This window comes from Aethalodelphis obliquidens, unplaced genomic scaffold (genome assembly GCF_003676395.1).
Source record: "Aethalodelphis obliquidens isolate GAN/ISIS:26980383/991018 unplaced genomic scaffold, ASM367639v1 scaffold18, whole genome shotgun sequence".
NCBI lineage: Eukaryota > Metazoa > Chordata > Mammalia > Artiodactyla > Delphinidae > Aethalodelphis > Aethalodelphis obliquidens.
The window spans coordinates 19,925,141-19,946,594 of NW_020837962.1; the positions used below are offsets into that span (position 1 = coordinate 19,925,141).

A 21,454-nucleotide genomic window follows, 5' to 3' on the forward strand; every position below is an offset into this window, starting at 1 on the left:
ATTGTAACGGGGCGGCTCTCAACCAGAACACGTCGATCTAACTAAAATCTCTTTTCTTAGCGAAAGCATCACCAGCGGTGAGGGACGTTTTCAGGGTGAGTCAGAAAATTTCAGTGAACCGACGACCCCTGAAGGTGAACACAGCCCGGGGGTCACGTCCAGCTGGACTTGGCTGCAATGCGCATCCCAGGAAGCGTCCATGCACAGCGGGAGAGAACAGACCAGGCAGAGCCAGCTCCTTTGCCTCGTTCTCTCTGAAAGCATCTCAAGCCACAGCGTCCCCCCCGAGGGCTCCGGCCTCCGAGCTCTGCCGGGAGCAGGAAGCCAGGGAGGAGGTGGTGGCCAAGGCAGTGAGCTCTCTGGGGTCACCCGTGAGTGTCAGGCCAGAGGGAAGCAGCGGGTTGGGATCTTTTTACCAGCGGGTCTCAGACCTTTACAGAGACACCAGTAGCCACCTGCTGTGGGCGGGCACGCGGGGAGCCTGTGGGACCCTGGGGGCTCGCCTCCCGTGCAGCAGCACTCATCACGAGGCCGCCGTTTCTGAAACTCTTACCCCTGGACACGCTCTTGGAGGCACCCGGGGTGTCACCAGAAGCTCATTCTTTTACCAAAGAAGCTCAGGTTGGCAGCAGCAGGGAAGGGTCAGGGGCCGTCGGGCGGGCAGGGGGCCTGGTGCCCTACAGAGCCACAGCTGCCGACTTTCCAGGCTCCTCGCCGGGCTCCGTCTTCTGCCTAGAGGTGGAAGGTACCAGAATGTGCTCTGTGCTTAAGCAGACGCTCGTGCGATTCCCAGACCAAATGCTGAAGCTTCCAGAGTGCCCTTTGAAAGGCTTCCTTGAGCTGGTGGCCGGTTCCCTACCAGGACTTCAGGCGACACAAGTGAGGCCCAGCGTGTGTACTGGCTCGCTGTCGCCAGCTGCGCGGAGCCCGCCCCCTGGCCCGCGTGTGAGCTGCTGCTCCGCTCAGCCCTGTGCGCGCTGGTTCTGAATCCCCCAGCCTCCGTGGGTCTGCTCCGCGCTCTGCCCCTCTCTGGGCTACAGGAGGTTCAGATCGGCTTTGGTGGGCAGAGCGTTTCACTCCTGGGCTCTGCAGAGAGTCTCCTGCTCACCGTGCTTACCTACAGCAGACACGTCTGTCGGTAGATGTGCTGGGACCTCCTGTGTGTCCTGACGTCCAAGGCCGATGCCGCCGCCTGCGCCAGCCATCCTTTGTTCCAGCAAGATCTGGTCCAGCTTTCCCTTGATTGGAAGGCGGAAATCCCTGATTTCGTTTTGGTGAACGGAGTTCAGTTGTCATCCAGGTTCCAGAATACCCTGGTCGACCTGATTTATTTCCTTCACGGAAACCTGGACGTGGACGCCCCGTCTCTGGTGGAGGTTCAGCTCTTGCTGTACACGACGGTCAGAGTCGAGGGTGGCTCTGGCCCAGGCCACTGCCAGCCGCTGGTCCTTCTCAACACCCACGTCGCCCTGGTGAGGGAAGACGGCATGTTCTACCCTCAGAGCAGCTCTCTGAGCTCGCCGCCTCCAGGGACACGGTTTGATGTGGTCAGGTGCAGAGCTTTAAGTGAATTCAGGTGTCTTGTTGTCGCAGAGATGAAAACAGCATCCACCATCGAACTCGTCTTCTTCCCGAAACTCACACCCATCAGATTCAGGAAGCAGTGCCGCCCAGCACCCTCAGGAAGCCCAGAACGTTCAGCTGCGCACCAGCACCTTGTGTCCGGAGGGCGGCCGCAGTGTGGCCCCTGAGGTCTGGAAACTGACCCTCACCTCTCAGGACGAGGCTCTGTGGCTAATCGCACACTTGACAAGGCTCTAGGGAGGAGACCTGTGAAAATACTCCTCGTATTTTTTGAGATCTTTCATAAAATAAACATGATGAAAGTCATCCAGGGCTATGTCTATCTCAGTGTAGCTAATTTGTAGCTAATGATTTGAAACTGGAAAAATGCAGGCCTCTATAAATTGAAAATGTAAATATTTTAAATATCGCCACTGAACTAAAAATAGGTGATAGTAGAGCACTGATGACATATCTTTATCACCACCTTGCTTCACTTTCTTGAACGTCAGCCGTGTAAATCGGGCCCTCATTATTTGTGAGGTGCTGGAAGCATTTCACATTGTGCTCGTGTCGACCTGTGCTTATGTGCCTTGGAGTCTATTTCTGCTGGACACTGGCAGGCGGATTTGTGCTGCCTGAAAAGGTGTCTGTCTGGTCTGGCAGTGACCCTCTCGACGTCCTTCGTTGGCCAAGGTTAGGACAGCTCTCCCGCAGAGCACGTTAGTGACACATCAGGCTTCCCTGGAGGACCTGGGGGTTTACAGCACCCTCCCCTCCCTGTAACACGTAGGATGTAGGCAGCGCCCCTGCCCTGTGGGGTCTTCTTCAGGGCATTGCCTTTTCCCTCCTCCCTTCAGACTCTGGACTGTTCCTTTCCAGCCTGTGACTTCAGCTCCTCCCTCGTTGGCTTAGCTTTGACTGCCCTTCCCCTGGGCCACATGCCCCCAGTGTGCCAGGCCTTCCTCTGAGCTTTGGTGGTCCTCTCCTAGAGAGACTCTTAGCCCCGGTGTAACTTCCCAGGCTGCCATGCGCTATTTTATCAGATAGAGACCACGTCGATGGCGTCCGGCGCTTCCCTGGCGGCCCTCCCGCCTGCCTCTCAGCTGGCTCACCCTCCTTCACCTCCGACCACGGGGGCCTGCTGGCCTCGCTTCTGAGAGCAACTCATGGCCGTGTCTGCCTCAGGTCGGGCTCCTCTCCCCACCGGTACCACCCAGGAGCCGGCTGCCCTCCTCCCGGAAAGAGGCTTGAAGCTGGGCTCTTCAGAAATCTCTCTCTTCTCTGGTTGACCCCTTCCTTTGCCCACGCTGCTGTTCACATTCCTGTGCGGAGTTGGGTTACACGTTTTGTACTGGTGTTTTACTGCATCTGACCCTGGGTTGCTCCGCGCACCTTCTCCTGTTTCTCGGTTATGAATGTCCTACTAGCTTCCAGAGTCTCAGGAGGAAGGGGGCCACCTCCCCCTGTCCTTCACTTCAGCCAGGGTCACGGCAGCTGCGCTGCAGTGCGTCCGCGCTTAGCGACTCGGCCGTTCCGCTAAGGCCTTCGTTTTAGCCTGGCCTGCAGGGGCCACTTTGTGTTCTGGTCAGATATTTACATAACGTGCAATATAATGTTGTAGCCCCCCTTCACTTCTGTTCCTCGTCCGTGATAGGGCCAGTGCCAGGGCTGACCCTTTGGTCAGGAAATGCAGGTCTTCCCTCTCTTCCCCATCAGCGCCGACAACAAGCTACTGAACTTGCTCCAAGTTTCCAGCATTGGTTTTCCTCTCCCCAGGTTCTGGGGAAGTGAGCGGGGAGAGGCAGGACCCGGGAGAGTGCATCAGGGTCCACGCTGCTGGCCGCAGCCTGGTTTGCGGTGGCCAAGCGGAGCTTTTTGTCTTTTTGAGGCGGTGGAATTCAAATGTTTTTACCTTTTCATGTGAAGCCCTTTTTACCTCTTCAGCAACACCCTCTACCCCCAATACACACAGACACACACACACACACACGCACCCTGTTGCCTTACACGTGGAGGCTTTTGAGTCTGCGGTAAGGACATGATTACAGTCAGTAAGCTTGTCACATGCTTGGCTGGTGGATCTCCTACCACAGAAAAAATTTCCAAAATGAACCACAATAGTCTTCTAATATCTTATCAATAACATTTCCCCTAATTTAAATTGAGTATTTTCTCGTGTGTTCTTGATAAGAAGAACGGAATGAATGATCATGAAGAGTGGAGAGAGTGGAGTTTAAGATGTCAGCAGAGGGATGCCTTGGTTGGAAAGGAAACAGTACATAAGCAGTCCAAAATTTTAACAGAGTGATACGTATTAGACAGACCTGCTCGTCCTCATAGGTAAAGAAGCAGAATCCTACTGTGTTATCAATGATGTTCTTTAATATTGTCCGTAGATGGAGCACACAGCGAAAGTGGGCATTGCATACAGATCATATTATCGGTTATGACTTGTTCAGTCTGCTTTACGGTCCAAGTGGCCCGAGATGAGGGCTGCATTCTGCTCTCACTACAAAACAGAAGCAGCCGCCTCTGGGCAGTTCAGATTTCACGTGTCACTTCTTTTCACCTAAGCATGCTTTTTACCTTGAGATCAAATACGGTCCTGATATGAGAATTTGATTTGCCATCATGAAGTGAGTATTAAGGTGGTCATGATGCTTGGAGAAGCCAGTGGAGTGGTGTGCGTGCCCTTGTCCTCCGTGGCTTCAGTCCTAGGGCCTCTCTGGCTCACGGGCTCATTTTCGGGTTCTGAGCCGGGACACTGCTGCGGCGGAGCAGGCGTGGCAGCCTCAGCGTCCAGCCTGAAGTACCGTCTTCTCAGTTGTAATGAGTTCCTGTATCAGAAAGAAATAGGTTCATACACACTTTATTATGTGGCATCTTGCACTGTCGTAATATAGGCGTAAGCGTGGTGGAGCTTGTTAATGCGTTCTAGACAATACCTCTTTGAGGCCTTTTGAAACAGTGATTTCATCTGAATTTGATTAAAATCCATTTTGCTCACAGCTGCCTGTTGTGCAGACTTGTGGTTGGCAGGGTGAATTTATTTCGTCTTTGTTGAAAAACATTTCAAAACAGTTTGTCTCCCTGTTCCCATTACTTAAAAAAATGTGTGTGCATCCTTCGGAGAGAATGCTTACGCCTTCCAGTGGTCGTAATTACAGTAGTTTTTATTTACATTCTTTAGATGAGTGATGAATTACAGCTTTGAATGAAATAGATTAGAGCACTCTTATTAGTGCTTCTCAGATGGTCTTGTTGGACAGACCAGTTTCTAATGAGGTCGTCTTGTTAATATAGTTACACAGCTTCCACTGTTCACTTTAGTTGATGCTGCTTCCTTCCTTAACATACCTTTTGTGATGTCCTGTCAGTCAGCTGTTGCCAAATAGCAGGCAACCCTTGAAATTGTAGTGACGCCCCAAGAAAAAGCTTTTATTTCTCACTGATGGTTTGCAAGTAAATCGAGGCAGCTCTGCTTTAGGCTAAGGTCATCTGCGGGTCAGCTAGTTCGGTCTGCACCACCTGCCTCATTTTGGATCTGCGTGGAAGGGGCAGTGGCCGTATCATGTCGATGACAGAAGCACGAAAAGGCAACCGTGCGTCATGTCTGCTAACATCCCCTTGGCCAACGCAAGTGACACATGCAAGTCCAAAGCCAAGGGGCAAAAGGCAGCGCACGCTCCATTCACCACGAAGCCATGGCAAGAATATCTGCTCCTCCTCCTACGGCTACAAGGGAGAGAGAATTGGGACCACACCCAGATGCATTGGGTCAGGGTTCCCAAGGTTCTAGTGAAGATAAATTCAGATAAAACCTGTAGGACCTCTCCCTTATGGAAGTACTGAGTCCTAGTTACTAGTTGAACTTATTTTCAGTTCCGTCTTTGCATGACACCTCCACAGGCTGATCATCACCTGCCTCTGAAGCAGTTTATCCATTGGGATCTGCTCTCGTTAGACCGTCGTTTCCATAATCTTCCTTAATGTGGCCTCCATCTGCAGTCCGTCCGTCTGTGGCGCCCTCAGTCACAGAGTAGAACAAGTCTGTTTCACAACTGCGTTATATCACAGCCCTTCCAAGAACACAGTGCGCTCTCTCTCACCTCCTCTGGGTTTTCTTCTTCTTTTTTTTTTTGCGGTACGCGGGCCTCTCACTGCTGTGGCCTCTTCCGTTGCGGAGCACAGGCTCCGGACACGCAGGCTCAGCGGCCATGGCTCACGGGCCCAGCCGCCCCGCGGCATGTGGGATCCTCCCGGACCGGGGCACGAACCTGCGTCCCCTGCATCGGCAGGCGGACTCTCAACCACTGCACCACCAGGGAAGCCCCAACGGGGTTTTCTTCTTTACCTCCAACACTCTTCGGTCCCCCTGCTGGTTCTTACACAACACAGATTCCAAACCACACCGTCCAGTCTCTTTTTAAGGATGCACCCTTGTAATTTTTAAAAAACCTCCTTTATAAGGAACGGAACGGAATACAGTTGGGTGAGAAGGAAAGAGATTCTATTATAAATCACTACTCACGTTTTCTTCTTCTGCTGTCTTGTTAAACCCTTCTGTTGCTGAAGATGCAGTGGACTACAGCGGTAACAGCCCTGACCACCCTTTATATTGTGGTTTACAGCGTGCAGAGTTCTTTCCTACGTATTGTTTCTTTGGAGCCCCACAGTGATCCTCCCAGATGGGCGAATTGTTATCGATTTCCATTTTGTATCTGAAAGGATCACTGATTGGGAATTGGAACTCAAACCCAGAACTTACTCCAGAATGTATGTTCTTTCCACAATGCCAGAGTCACCTTCTGGTCATGGTTATTCTTGACATTGCCTGAATACATTTTTTTGTTGTTGATTTGTTTTTTTCGTAGGAATGAATAATTGATTGGAAGAACTATTGATTTTTTTCTGACTTGTAACTTTTTTCTTGGAATTTGTAGACATTAAATATTATTTCTCTTTTTATGAGTTTTGTTTTTCAAGAATTGCCTTACAAGTTTCTTTGCAATTCCATCGTGTCTTCATACGCCTTATGTCTCCTTTTTCCTCTCTACATTTTAGCTCTTACAGAAGAAAAGCCTGGGTATAATCATTGTGGCAGTACAGTACAGATAACCTTGTGTGCTCGAAGTTGCTCCTTTAGTTGGAAGATTAAACAATATGCTCTACAGAAACCTGATAAAGAGAATCTCCACCAACCCCCTACCCCCACTTCAGTTTTGCCTGGACCTGAGAAATTAGTACAGTTTGAACCAAAACTAGGGCTCAGCAGAAGTCAGTGAATGACGATGAGTGGTATTTTTCTTGGGTCATTAAAGACATTGTAGAACCAGGAGGGAGATCAGCTGGTTTTCCCTCCTCAGGTCCTCAACTGCCTAGACTCATGTTTGGTAACGAGAGCCACATGACAGCTACTGCCACATTCCTACTAGACCTGTTATTTAGTCTTTTTTTAAATCATCCATCTAACGATGGGTTATCCAGAGACAATGACCATTAAAGTTCTTTTTGGTCTAGAGAAAGATGGGGACATTTTTAATAGCTTCAGGCTGAAACATTCATCAGATCATTCAGTATTTCCAAACCTTGAAACAATGTTGATCAATCAACTCAGATCTACATGGATGAAATAATCTACTTTTAGTGAGAATCACAGATTCGAATTTACTGGAAGGCCAGTAAACTCAGGATATTCCACAAGCATTTATATCCAACACAGTTTGTCATTTTCTGGGTAATTTATCCTTGATAACATATAGATATAGATACATATCAAAAGGAAAGAAATACTCCTTTATTTGAAAACCCATATTTCTGTTTCCTGACGTGCATCTTTTAAAGTCACTTTAAAATGAGATGCAGCTCATGGTGGTTCTACATGTCGGGCTGTTGTTAAGTGTTGAGCCTGACCTGGAGCAGGTAGGTGTGCCATGTGTCTTAGCAAATCCAGGTCAGTTGTTGGTACTAAGCCTTCAAAGGTGGTGTGGGACTAGCCCCGGTCCCTTCACAGCACAGGCAGGCTTCGCCTTCTGGAGAGGAATGCAAGCATGTCTTGGCTTTTTGCCACATTTGTAACGTACATCTGCTCACACAGGTTACCTTTATGCCCCATTTCCTGTGACGTGGCTCGTATTTGAGAAGGTGATGGGTCCTCACCATCTCTGCCCCAGACCCCCGTTTTCAAACTGCTGGGTCATAGTAGGTGCTTGATGCAAATAGCTCTAATTAGAACTATTACTGTGGCATGTGTGGTTGACAAAAGAGGGATTAGAAATATGTGCTATGCTGGGAACAGAGAAAGGGGAATTACTCGTTTTTGCTAAATCTGATGAAAACCCAGGTTTGCCTGTATTTTAGAAGCAAAGCTTGGATATTTGGCTGAGAGATCAGACGGCCGTCCTGAGCCCTGACCTTGTCATGGTTAAAGCGTATACTGAATTCAGCCATCTGGTATGTAATTAGAGCATTTAGGGGAGAATGTTGATGACTCCCTTTGGAATCGGTTCACTCTGTGCCCTCTGCAGTGCCGACAGTGATCCTAGTGGATGTTAATGCTGCTTCCTATTAATTTTCTTAATTTGCTCCTTTTGAAGGAGACAGCCTGAGTAGGAAGAGAAGATTCTAATCTGAATATTCAAAACGTAGCCTGTGTTCTGTCTGCTTCTTTAGGCTGAGGACTGGACTATAATATTTCCACACCACTGGAAAAATAGTGAATTTGTTGACACAGGACATTGTTTTGTTAAAAGCTATCAGAAAAATATTTCTCTGTATCTTATTTTAAAAGATTTTTTTTTTTTTAAAGAGGACCATTTTTAAAGTCTTTATTGACTCTGTTACAGTATTGCTTCTGTTTTATGTTTCTGTTTTTCTGGCTGCGAGGCATGTGGGATCTTAGCTCTGCAACCAGGGATCGAACCCACACACCCTGCACTGGAAGACGAAGTCTTAACCACTGGACCTCCAGGGAAGTCCCTAAAAGATATTTCTTATGTACAGGAATGTAATCCAAGTTACTAATTATGTACTTTTCCTTGACTTTTTATTTCTAAATAGAGCCACTCTGTGGTGCATTTGAAATTCCTTGACCTGTCCTACATATTTATCCAGATCTCCTGCGAGACGTGCTTCCAGACATACAGTCTTTCATGTTTCTTTACCTCCTAGCATGATGTGTCACCAGCTTCCCCTTCCAAGTTTAAGAAACTGTGACTGATTCCAAAATAAATAATTCCATAGAAATTTAAAAACTCTCACAAATAATGGGATATATGATACAGCACACATTTGCTTGTCCACTGTAAATCTCAAGATATTCAAAATGTAGCTCCTTTCAAATAAAAAATAAATTTAGGAGACAGTTATGTTAGTTTTCCTTCCTGCCCAACATAAACATAGTTTAGGAGAACGTCAGGAACCTTTCACAGTATATCCTGAGAATTCGACATTTCTCATCAAATTGACTTCAGAACATAGTGTCTAAAAATTACGTTGCAGCAGTGATGTGGTGGAAGCACATACTCTTCATTTTTCTCTATACTTTTGCTCAAATGTCTTCAGATCCCTGGCTTATTCTTCAGTTATTCATTTCTGCAGGTGTTCATTTCTCTACACCTGTTAATATTTAGTTAACTGTGAAATCAGTGAGATTGAAGTAAACTGTAGTCCCAGATGTGGGAACTCTGACAATATTTCTAATCCCCATCGTGCAAAATAATGAAGAGAAATATCCTCTTCTCAGCAATGGCTTCAGTTATTCTTCCCTGTCTGGTCCTGAATGGAGCAGTGGCTCTTGTGTACCACCTAGAACCGTTTCTTGAGGTACACGTGCATGTGCTGGGATGTAAAGGGCCGTCCTGGATTTAGGCGAGCGACATAATAAGATCCAGTTTCTCCTAGGTAACTGGTCTCTACGTTATTCATATACCCAGTTAAATTATCAAAGGCAGTGATTTTTTTCTGTAAAGGATTTATAAGCCTATGCATCAAACAACTTTCTTTTCATTAGCAATTGATTTCACAATTATGCATTCTTAGAGAACTTTCTAGTCTTAAAATGCCTGTGTGATAACCAGACCATCAGTTACAGTCTTAACCCCCTTTGAAAGTTGACATATGAGAAAAGAAGGTTAAGGTAGCGTTTGCTAACGTTAGCGTATAATCCATCTGGAGTAGAAAAACCTTGTCTTTGTTTAAAACTTAATGCAGTTGAGAAAAACTAAAGGTCTTAGAAGTTACAGATACTTTGTCAGAGTTACTTTGTATTCCCAGGACCTGGCCCTGTGTATGGTCCATAGCTGGCGCTCTGTAAAAGGCATCGATGTTTGATTGTATATCCTAAGGGCGCCTGTAGGGAAAGGTGTTTAGAAAGTTAAGTCTCCACTGCTTGGTTAACAGTGTATCTGGGCGGTTTTGACTGCAGTTCTTCCTCAGGGAAGTTCACAGTATTTGGATAGCAATATCTGTGTATATGTTTTTCACTCAGTGACCCCCGTCATAACTTTCTCATCTTGCTGTAATTATCAGTTTACTTGTCCCACAGGGCGGGTCACGGCCTTGGTCACAGTTGGGTTCCTGCCGCATAGAGGAGATTTGGGAAACATCGTGCCCATTTCCATTGACGACAAAATGGAGGTTCAGAGAGGGTGGGTGACTATCCGTCAGAGACCAGCTCCGAAAGCGCAGATTGAATTCTGAGTCTCCTCCAGGTGATGGCCATGTGGAATCCAAGTCCCTCTTCTGCAGTTGCTTCAGGGAAGCAGACAGTGGTGGAGAATCCACCAAGTGTGTTAAACGTGTTGGTATTGTCCTCTGCACCTTGTTGAGAACCGATAAACACATGTGGTAACACACTGTTCCTAATCGACTGGAGGGGAACAGTTTTTCCCCTCCCTCTCTCCCCATCCCCCCCATCTCTCTGCACCTACTCTGTGCCAAACATCGGCCCAGGTATTTCTTTACTTTCCTCAGTGAACTAAAGGTTTATAGCGAGGGCACCCTTTCTTCTGCCAGAACGAGCCTTCTCTTCCTCCTGGAAAACTCCTATTCATCCTTGTGTACCCGGCTGCAGAGCCCCTTCTCCACGAGGCTTTCCTGTCCCCTAGCTGGGGTTGCTGCCTCTCCATTTAGGAGCACCAGACCCCTAGGGCTTTGTTCTAGCCCAGCGGCACTAACAGCACTGCTCTGGTTTATCACGCTGTGTGTCGACCGAGCCTGAAGGGGAACAATTTAATTGCTCTTCTTCCTTCCTCCTTTTCCCCCTTCTTGCCCCTTAGCAGGGAGCCCGCAGCTGTGCAGAGAGAGCTCCTCACCCAGTCAGCTGCTGCAGGGCCTGTTGTTCTAACCGGTAGGGAGGATCCGGGAGTGGGTCTTCTAAACTAGTGTTACCGGTTCTTGCTTAAAAGCCTGACAGCGGCAGCCCTTCTGCTGAGGTTGTTCTAAGCTCCTTTGCGCTTCCGGACACCAGAGCTCTCCACTCCCAACTCCACACACACACGCGCGCGCACACACACACACGTGCGTGCACGCGCTCGCACTGTAGCAGTGGAGTTCCCAGGTGATTGTGTCACATGTGGAAGAGAGTTTATGTTCCTACTTGAAAAATACAGTTACAAGCATGACATAGAAGGTTTCAGAGCTAAGACAGCAGAGCAAGGACTGCATGGCCAAACCATGGGCTTTGAGGTCAGAGACATTTCTTAACTTTAAATGTTTGTTGAAAATAAATAAAAGCACTAGATTATTTCTCTGCCTTTTCACCTTCAAATAGATAAACATATCCCATGTTTCGGGAGATGTCTACATTCTTAGTAATTTGGAAATAATACTCTTAGTGGATTGCAAGGTCTTTGGCAATACACGTATCGAGAAACTCTCTTTTTAGGGATTTCCGCTATGGTTTTTTGACACCAAGGACAGCTAAACAGGTGCACCGCTGCAATAAAAGGAATGGTTCTTGTTTGGGGTAACCAGCCACGCAGTGAAAAAGTAAGATGCTCTAAAAGGCTTTGGTAACTTCATATCGTGCCAGTGTGTTTACACTGTCAGCTCGATGAGAGCAGCCACCTGAGGCAAGTCCCGTGCCTCCATGTCATCCAGAGCCCTGAGCTTTCCCATGCGCAGCAAACCTGGACCATCCATGCTACCCCTGGCCGAGGATCCAAGGGTCCAGGACCCCTTTCTGCCTGAGGGAAAGGGAGCTTGTTGCCCCTGTTGTCTTTTTGGTCAAATCAGTGAGTTTAGTTGTATAACCATGGGTTTTCCATCTTCTTAAATTCTGTATATGTTGAGGTGTTTGTTAGCTCAGTTTATCTCAGGTGGATGGACTTACTTTAAAATTTCATGAAAGGTACTGGGTGAGGTAAGTCAGGCAGAGAAAGACAAATATGCTATCACTTATATGTGGAATCTAAAAAATAATACCGATGAATCTATATACAAGACAGAAGCAGACTCATAGCCAGAGAAAGCAAACTTACGGTTACCAAAGGGGAAAATGGGCGGGGGGATAAATTGGGAGTTTGGGATTATCAGATATACACTACTATGTATAAAATAGATAAACAATAAGGATTTACTGCATACACAGGGAACTATATTCAGTATCTTGTAATAACCTACAGTGGAAAAGAGTATGAAAAAATATTTATAACTGAATCACTTTGCGCTACACCTGAAACTGACACAACATTGTAAATCAATTATACCCCCATAAAAAATTTTAAAAAATAAATTGATAAATAAATGTCATGCTAGCAGTATAGTGGTGATGCATGTGGGCTCTCTCGGTTAGCCTGAGTTCGAATCCTGACTCTACCACTTACCTCTAAGTTACCTAAACTCTTAAAATTTACCTAGGCTCTGAGTCCTGGGACTCTTCATCTGATAAATTGGGTTCATAATGGTTCCTGCCTCCTGGGGAGGGTCATGAGGATTAAACAAAACGACGCACATAAACTGTTCAGCACAGTTCTGGGTAATAGTATGTATTCGATAAACGCTAACTATAATTATGATGCTAACTATAAATATGATTTTAATTATTTTATTACTGTTACTGCTTCAAAAACACATCTTCTTACGTTTCGTAAAGCCCTCCGTTAGTGTTAATGATAAGGATTGTTCAGAGATTTCCTTCCATTTACACTCAGGAGAATTCCCTTCTAATTTTTTTTAATGCCTGTTCCTCAAGCCCCTCCGTCTTCCCACCATCCAGACCGTAGACATTTGTCAGAGCCCAGCTGATTATTAGTCAGATGGAGCCTAAAGGAAACACTGGGGATTCGTTTTAATTGTGGTTGAAAGAGCTTTCCACACTACACTGCCTTATAAAAATGCCTGGAAGTTAAAAATGAAGTGCATTTGAATAAAATCTCCAGCTTTAGAGCTCTACGTACAGCAGTCTGGTAGTCTGTGAAGAAAAAAGAAGTTGTTCAGTGATCAAGACTTTTCAGAAAAGAATCTGGTTTATACCAGACCTTTTTTTTAGAGTCAGGATATGTAATCTGTCCCTTTTTTCACTTGTTCTTATAAATTGGAAGGAACATCAAAGCCAAACAACATTTGGAAGTGCTTTCGCCCTACCTTTTTGGAACGGTATCCCTAAAGAAATGGTCTTTTGTCATGAGAGAGACTTAGCGTTTCTCTTTCAAAGGAAACCATCATTTTTCTAAGTAAACTCTACTGGTCTGATGCTCTTTTCTTTGCTTGAAACGCGTTTCCTCCGCCTGGCCGGGCGGGGTATTTGCAGTGCAGTGATCTTGGTCTCTCTCTTTGTTCTCCCATCTGATGTGCCTTTGATAGCGGATGGTGTCTCGCTCTTTGGGAGCAAATCCAGACAACCTGAAGGACCCCATCAAAATTAGTATTCCACGCTATGTCCTCTGCGGCCAAGGGAAGGACGAGCACTTCGAGTTTGAGGTCAAGGTACGTGTCCCTTCTTTACTCTTCTGGGGGATGGAGGCTCGAGGCTCTGCAGTGCTGTCTTTTCTCTAAATGGAGCTAAAGCTACATATGAACGTGTGGTTTTGTACGATACTGGTCATGCCCTTCTTTAAACCAGTATGTGAAAGTCTAGGCTGGAGCACATGGAAGGAAGTTATCCCAGAGAAGGTAGTGGTGGCTGGGGAGTCCGGCTGCCATGGAAGTTACTGTCACCTACCAGCCCCACAGGTAAGGTCACCAGCCACCCCAAATTGCCCAGGATTTTCCTGCTTTCGGCACTGACAGTTCCACACCTCGGGAACCCGTTTGGTGCCAGGCAAACCAGGACAGTTGGTCACCCTACCATGGGCTTAGGCTCAGTTCTTTAATCTATAAAAGTGGGAACAATAATATTTATGTCACAGGGATATTAAGTGCATATAAAGTGCTGACTCCAGTGTTTGGTAGATAATAAAGGATACCTTATAGCTGTTGCTGTTATTTCTACTGCTATTTTCATTGTTTTTGTTTCTGTTGTTCGTAATTAGGAAGCTTTCCTAATCTGTTTACACATTATTTGATTTATACAGCTTTTCAGGAAGAGATGTGCCTGTTTCCTTACCTCATACTTCCCCAAATACTTCCCCTTCATCTTATTTCTAATTGACTTCCATTGACTCATAACACTTCATTAAATACTGCTGGCCGCCATCCCCTCCTCTAGGAATTGATGGTTAATCACACGTCTTCATTTTCGAGGGTAGGCGAGGGTGTTGTATGGCGTTCACTACGGTCCCCAGTATCTGTCTGCCGGGGGACATTCCTAGAGGTGCTTTGGGTCAGATAAACGCCAGAATCTGGATGTTGAGTTCTTCAGACTCGGATTCTACTTTGCTGAGTGACCCAAAATCTTTACCTTCTCTGAGCTTCAGTCCCCTCATTGGTAAGGTGAGGAAATTGGGCCTCACCAGTGGTTTCCAGATTTCTTTTTCGCTGAGCAATTTGGTCAGGGAGTCTCGCAGGAGGAAGAACACTGTAGAAGCAGATAAGCGTGAGCTGCTTGCGGTGGGGGGGAGGGAGGGCGGAGGGATCCCGAAGCCAGCCCCCCCCCCCCGCCGCGCCCCCGCTGCTTCCCCACTTCCTGGCTGCACCTCAGAGGAGCCCCTGGGCTCGGGGGGATCCCTCCCCTTAGGCACAGGCGCTCCTTTTCAGTCTTCCTGGAGAAACAGTGCAAATAACTTTCCTGATTAATCAAGGTTTTAGATTCTTATTTCTGCCTACTGAGCCCCCCCCCCGTTTTTTTTTAACAAAACGTGCACATTAATTTATATCTTTGAGGTTTCTGTTGAGAAGACATGATTCCTGTGTGCTAGTGTTGGTGGTTGAATTTGGCCAGATTCTGCGATTTCTTATTAAAATGTTGCACCATGTCTGTGATCCAGTGCTTCTGCTCCTCCTGACCTAATGCCTGATTCCTGCCCAGTTTCTTTCGTCAGCCATTTGAAACTGTGTGTGTGGAGAGTTCCATTTATACATATTGAGAGACAGTTTCCTGAGGCGTGTTTGTATTATTTCCATATTTTTAAATTAGAGGATAAAGACTGGCTTTCACCAGTTCAGAATTTGAATTCTTCAAAACATAGAAGTCACAGCACTGGAGGACATGCAATGATTTTAGTTGGTACATAGAATTTCCATAGATAAATGTATTAATAAAGTATGACTATTAAATCGATTTCATGCATAGAACTTAAGTCATGAATAAAGAAGATACTTAATTTTTTTTAACTGAGTTGATTTAAATAAAATTTGCAAGCAAATTATAGACCTGCCGTATGCAGATCTGGCTAAAATTGTGAAGATGCAACCGTAAAGGCAAGTTAGAGAAACCACATATGGGAACTGTCTGGCGCCTTTCAGAATCTAGGCTGGCCCTCTCTGAACTGATCGAAGCCCTGTCTGAGAGCATGTCATTGTTCTGCTTCCTTCCGTTCTCATCCCAGGTATTGCCATCATTAGCACCAGGAATCGACTGTCAGCATTTGCCTGGAGAATTCCCACTTCTCCGAGTAGGAAGGGCCGCCCTGTGCATTTACAGGGAGGAGGGCTGATGGTCTCACATTCCCGTGGCGGGTGGAGCACCCCGTCAACAGAGCATCAGGGCCCAGTACTAGAAACAGAACCCCTGGGAATATACTGTCCCGCCCTTAACAAAATAGACAAAAGTAGCCAAGCTCCAGCAGAAGCGTAGCTGTCTGAAAAGTGCTGGGGGAGTGTTACTCCTCCAGGTGACCTCACTGTGCCTCATCTGTGAAATGGGGCTGAGGAAAGCCGCAGGCTGGGTTGGTTTGAGGACTGTAGGAGCTTTTGTACGTGAAGTGCTTGGAGCAGTGCCGGCCACATCCTAAGCGCCGCATAGGGTGTCGGGAATGAGGGAGATTTTACCCTGGGAATCCCCTTAATGACGTTCAATGTGCTACTGTGTCTTTATGAGGATTTGGGGTTTTGTTTTGTCTTCTTCTTCGCTTTTTGGTTGTTTATTTCCTCTTAGTGTTCTGAGTTTTAAAATGGACTATGCCAGCCTTTTCCTTCCATCACTTTATTTCATGCACACGCAATGTTTTCTAGAACAAGTAGTCACACTTAGGGTCATACTTTGGCTGCTACTGAATTCTCTTGGTGAGCCAATGGCTTTAAGGAGAGGAAGGTAAAAAGTATTATTTTTAGAAAAGTCTGTTCTGTTAGTCTCAGATCTTCTTTGAAGGAAAATATGATAATGAGGTATATAGATATTTTATATCTGGTTCATTTAAGGCACTGAGCTGACTCGGCCACACACAGGTCCTGTTGGGTGCAAGTCCCCAGTGACTGAGGTGACAGGTCCCCAGGAGGACGCTGGCTTGTGGAGGGATGGCAGCCCCAGAGCGCTGTCTCTCAGCTTTTTCCCTCACCCTTCGTGTTCCCTCTGCCTCCTGCCCTTCCCTACCCACCCTGCTTTAGATAGAATTGATTAGTTATTTAGATCATTCCTTCTTCCTGTCCAATTTCATTTTAATCCCCAACCTGGTAGCTCCAGTCCTCCAGTCCGGTCTGTTCATTGCCAGATGAAGCAGTCATGATCCTTGTTAAAGGGATGCTCGAGGTAGGCTGCAGGGAGGGGGTCTGGGGGGAGAGAGGGAGAGAAGAGTGGTTCCCAAAGGCATGTCTTCTGATCCCCAATGAGTCCTGAGGAGGTTTCCATCACTGGGCTTTAAAATGAGAAAAATAGAGGTTTTAATTATAAAGGACTGTCTTTTATATCTTCTCTATTTGGGGGATTAAAAACAACTTTCTTTTGTGAACTAACTGTGAGAATGGGTAAGTGTAAGCTTTTTGGGTTTGGGTCATATTTAATTTTTTAAATCGACTTCATTGAGACATAGTTTACATCCAGTGACATACACACATTTTAAGTACAGTCTGATGAGTTTTGACATATGTGTACACCCCTGTAACCAGCACCCCAATCAAGATTTACGAACTTTTCAGTCATCCCGGAAAGTTTCTCCAGCACTGATCTGCTCTCTGTAACTACAGATTATGTGGATCTGTTCTGGCGTGCGGTGGGGATGGGACCAGGTGGCATTTACCCTCCTGGGTCTGGCTGCTTCCACTCCACATGCCTTTTGGAGATTCATCCATGTAGTTAAGTGTAACAGTAATTTGTTTCTTTTTATTGCTAAACAGGCTCCACTGTGTGGATACATCACAGTTTGTGGGTTGGTGTCTTGTTTCGATGTTTGTTTCTGACAATACGGAAAGCTATCAGCTCAGTGTCACCTCCCCCTTTATTGACCCTGAAGGACTCATGTGAGAACCCCTGGGTCAGGGTATCTGTTCCTGTTGTTACCCTTGCGGTTATACCTGCCAGTGTCTCGCAGTAGCACAACCTTCTGGAACTGTGTACGCATTTATGTTGAGAGAGGTGCATCCCACTAGCTGATGTCAGAGACAGACAGAAGAGCTGAAGGTGTGCAGGCTGGCTCCTCTTGGAAAAGAGCACATTCTGTGCTGAATGTGGTTGAATGTGGCCTGCTGGTCAGCAGAGCATACCTGCACAGTCCGTGCTTGCGCGGAGCTATAGGCGTCAAAAGTAATAACTCCACCTGGACCACAACAGTCATCTTCAAACTCCTGCTTCCACTGCTTTTCAGTGAATGATACGTGAAATCAATTACCCTGCGTTATACTTGCCATCCTCAGTTAGCTAGGACCAGACTGGGTGGAATTTAATTTTTAAATTGCATTTCAGCATGACACAAAATCTGTGCTTATGGCTAACAGAGGCTGTCATACTCTGATGTCATAGAAATAAGCTGATGTCTCCAGCATAGTTTTAAATCCCCTACCTTTTAACTTACATGTTAAAATGATAATATAAAGAAATAATCTAATGCTGGTAATTTTTTTTTAATGTTTTGTTTCCTGAGAGTTTTCATCCCTCTAAAACCGGAAGTAATCTTCACAGGAGATTGTCTTCCTGTCTCCTTTGGCGAGTGTTGACATGTACGCCAGTGCCACGCCCCCCCCCCCCCCCAAGCCGCCCTGTTACCCGGTTTACTCCCGTCACAGCCACAGTCCCATTTTCTTCTCTTGGTCGTTGTCGTGTTTATCGCCGGTCTTTCCCGTAGGTGTCAGCTCCATGGGCCCTCGTCAGCCTGTGCAGCCGTGAGGCCCCAGCCCTTACACGGGCCGGGCTGGGAATGGGCCCCCGTACAGATGACTGTGATGTGACCCACACAAGGCTGGCCACAGGTGTTGTCATGAGGCAGAGCCTGTTTGGGGCTTCAGGGGTTATGTGGCTGGGTGTCCTTTGTAATCAGCCCCTCGGGGGCCCCTCGTGCTCCATCTCTGTCGGCAGGTTCATCACTGATTCGCCCTCCCTTCCTCATCTGGGCCCCCGGGCACTCTTCAGCCGCTGCTCCTGGAAGCCCATGTGGTAGTGTCGTCTCCTGTAAGGAGGCTGCTGGCACCTCGTATTGTTCAGGAGAGGACAGGTCCCCACCTTCTGTCACGTGGCTGCAGGAGCTCAGCCTTGTGTCCACTCGCAGACCAAAGGGGTGCGAGACTCCACGCTCTACCTGGAACACACGACGCCCAAAAAGCAAGCAGCCCGTGCTAGCGTGCTCATCAGGCCCTTGCTGAAGGCACCGCGGTGACAGGCTCCTCCTGTCCCCGCGCGCCTGCTCACGTTCTCTAAGTCCTGGTCAGTGGCCTGAGGAGGAGAAGGAGAGGCAGAGGAAACAGGAGAACGGATGACAGCGGAGAAGTCTAACCTCAGGGAACACGCCCAGCGCAGACCTGTAGACCCTGCGGGTAATCCCTGAGCACCCGGGCGGTGGTAGGCGTTTTCTTTTTGAGTTTTTAGCTCTGTGAGTCCTGCCTCCTAATTTCCGTCCGTTGCGTCCCAGAGCCCGGGAGAGGTTTAGCCCTGAGAGCTCTCCCATCTGCCGGGTCCTCCCTCGAAAGAAGAGACCCTGAAGGTGAGATGGGATAGTGGTAGAACCTCAGCGCGGCCGAGGTTCAAGTTGGAATCTTGCCTTTGCATCTGAAGGACCACGTGCAGGGACCCGGGGACCAGGGCCGAGAAACCGTGGAACAGCATTGACTCCCAGCGGCAGGAGCACACTGGCGGTGGGTCATGTGCTTTGTTTGGCCTGAACAGACTTTAAAATGTTTCGAGTGAGTTGTCAACACTTCAGACTTGGGAAATCTGACGTGGAAATCCAGATTCCCCAAGTTGCGTAAAACGTTTTACACTGACATCTATCAGGCACCTTCTTCGTCCCAGGCACTTTGCCAGACCCTTCCGCAAGCGTGGAAGATGTACCAAAATGGGGATACTATCTACAGTTAATGAACGAGGAAATTATGAGTGACTCGCCCAGGGCCACGCAGCTACTAAGTAGATCCAGGTACCAGATGTCCATGGAATCTAAGTCCTCTGAGCCATCCCGGTTCCCTCGCCTACTCATCTTACTGTACCTTCTAAATATCACTACTTTCTGCACCTTTTGGAAGTTGAGGCCCTAGTGTTGCCCTAGACAAAGTGGCCATTTCCAAATCCTCACTTGTTTTCAAGTGTTGCTGTTATTTTTGTGTGTGCTTTAACTTTGATCTTGAATTCTGATCAAGTCACAGGCACTTCATATAAATTGGTGCTATTAACGTTTTGACAAACCTGGAGAATTTGATGGTGGATAGACCTGCCAGGAAGCATAAGGAGGAAATGCCCAGAAAATGTGCAGTTTGGGAGCTGAAGAAATCACATTTATAGTCAGGGAAATGTCTTTTTATTTGGCAGAACAGAAATAAGAGCCATTTCAGTCTATTAGATAAACTATGCACACACATACATCTTTTAGAAACATTCCCAACTTGATAGGATATAAATGTTCAGAAGGATTTGTGTGTTGGCGTCTGAATCTCTGCTTGTTAGTAACTGATGGATGTTCTCCCGCGTGTGCATTAGCAGAGCTGAGACAAATGGAGGCTTGCGTGAGCTGTGGTCCATCTAGATTCAAATACTCAGTTTGTGGACCATTTTCAAACATAAATATCAAGTGGAAGAAATAACCTTAAAAGAATCATATTTTATCCTAAGGTTTTATTTTTTTCTTTAAGCACTCTACCCATCTCTTTGAGAATGTTGTCTTTCGCTAAAAAAAATAAGAAAAAACAACTTTCACTTCCCCTATTTTAACACAAAACAACTCATCTTTTATATTGCTGTTACTTGGGCAGTTTATCTTCACAGAGGTAATGCTGCGGACATGAGAAATGGTGAAGAGGAAATGAGATTGAATCACAAGCATAGAAGAAAAGCAGTCATCACCTTGTGATCCTACCTTGGATTTCCATTTCAAGTTTGTTTTTCCGCTATAAGAATATATTAATATTTCCTTTCCTTCATTTCAGAATTCTGGGAGTTTTACATCTCTTCCTAGAGTAAAATTTGTTTTAAAAGAAATCACAAAATGGTTTGAACTCCCCTTTTTGCAGTTGCTGCCCACAGGTACCCTGGCCTTTCAATATGTGTAATAAAAGGGCTTTTTAAGGAACGTGATCGCGGTGCAGGAGTTACCAGGTACTGAGTACCCCAGCACTCTGCTCGTTGCTTCACGTTTTTTAGTACAGCTGTAGGTTAGGTGTCATGAGCTCATTTTACAGATGAAGAAACTGAGGCTGGAGGAGTTGCATAATTTAGCCAAAGTCACACAGCTAAGTGGTGAGTGGGCTAAAGTGAGGATCCAGGGCTGTCTTAATCCAGAGCTTTACATGATTGCGTTCTCCAACGATGACTGGTAGAGAGTTTGCATTCCGTGCTTTGCCTCTGGGTATCTGAGTAATTTGCTGGGAAATTGCTTAGGCTGTCATTCTCCCAAGTTCTCACAATTTTAAGGTAGAATAATACCCCAGTTCCTCTCCTGTTTTACCAAGGTGTTAGGGGGAGGAAGAAGTATTCCTTAGTAATGATCTTAGATTTGAAAGGCATCCATCTTACCAGAATATTCGGGTCTTGGTACATTCTTTCAAGTTTACCTTCAAATTACCATATAAAACTAAGTATACTAAAATAAATGGTATTGTTCCTATTTTGAAGGTACTGAGATTGAAGCATAAAGAAGCCATTCTCTCTAGTTATTGCAGAAGGCTGAGATTTGGGCCAGCTAGAAAGCCCCATTTGATTTTGCATCACTTCCTGTTATGCGGAGGGTGCCGTAACCAGCAGTCAGCCGCCAGGCTCCTGTCTGCGTGGTGCACTGGATTCAGACCAGGTTCAGGAGCCAGAGACTCCAAGACACCTTGTTGGTGACGCATCTACACAGAGGATGTCTGGGGCATTTCCTAGATAATAAGGCTGAATAAGCTTATACCTCCTTGGCTTTGTGAACCCCGTAACCACGCTTCCACATTACCAGCA

The 21,454-nt window shown here is 46.6% G+C and overlaps 1 protein-coding gene and 1 pseudogene across 2 annotated transcripts in view; both read left to right on the plus strand.

The window, feature by feature from the left end:
• The window catches only part of LOC113626476 (kinesin-like protein KIF16B), a 280,843-nt gene that overhangs the window by 181,699 nt on the left and 77,690 nt on the right, over positions 1–21,454 (plus strand). For both annotated transcript variants that reach the window (XM_027118145.1, XM_027118146.1), the window contains exon 23: positions 13,372–13,494. In XM_027118145.1, the coding sequence (XP_026973946.1) occupies positions 13,372–13,494 (123 nt within the window). The remainder of the gene's footprint in view (positions 1–13,371; positions 13,495–21,454) is intronic.
• On the plus strand, positions 126–5,714 carry LOC113626477 (uncharacterized; annotated as a pseudogene).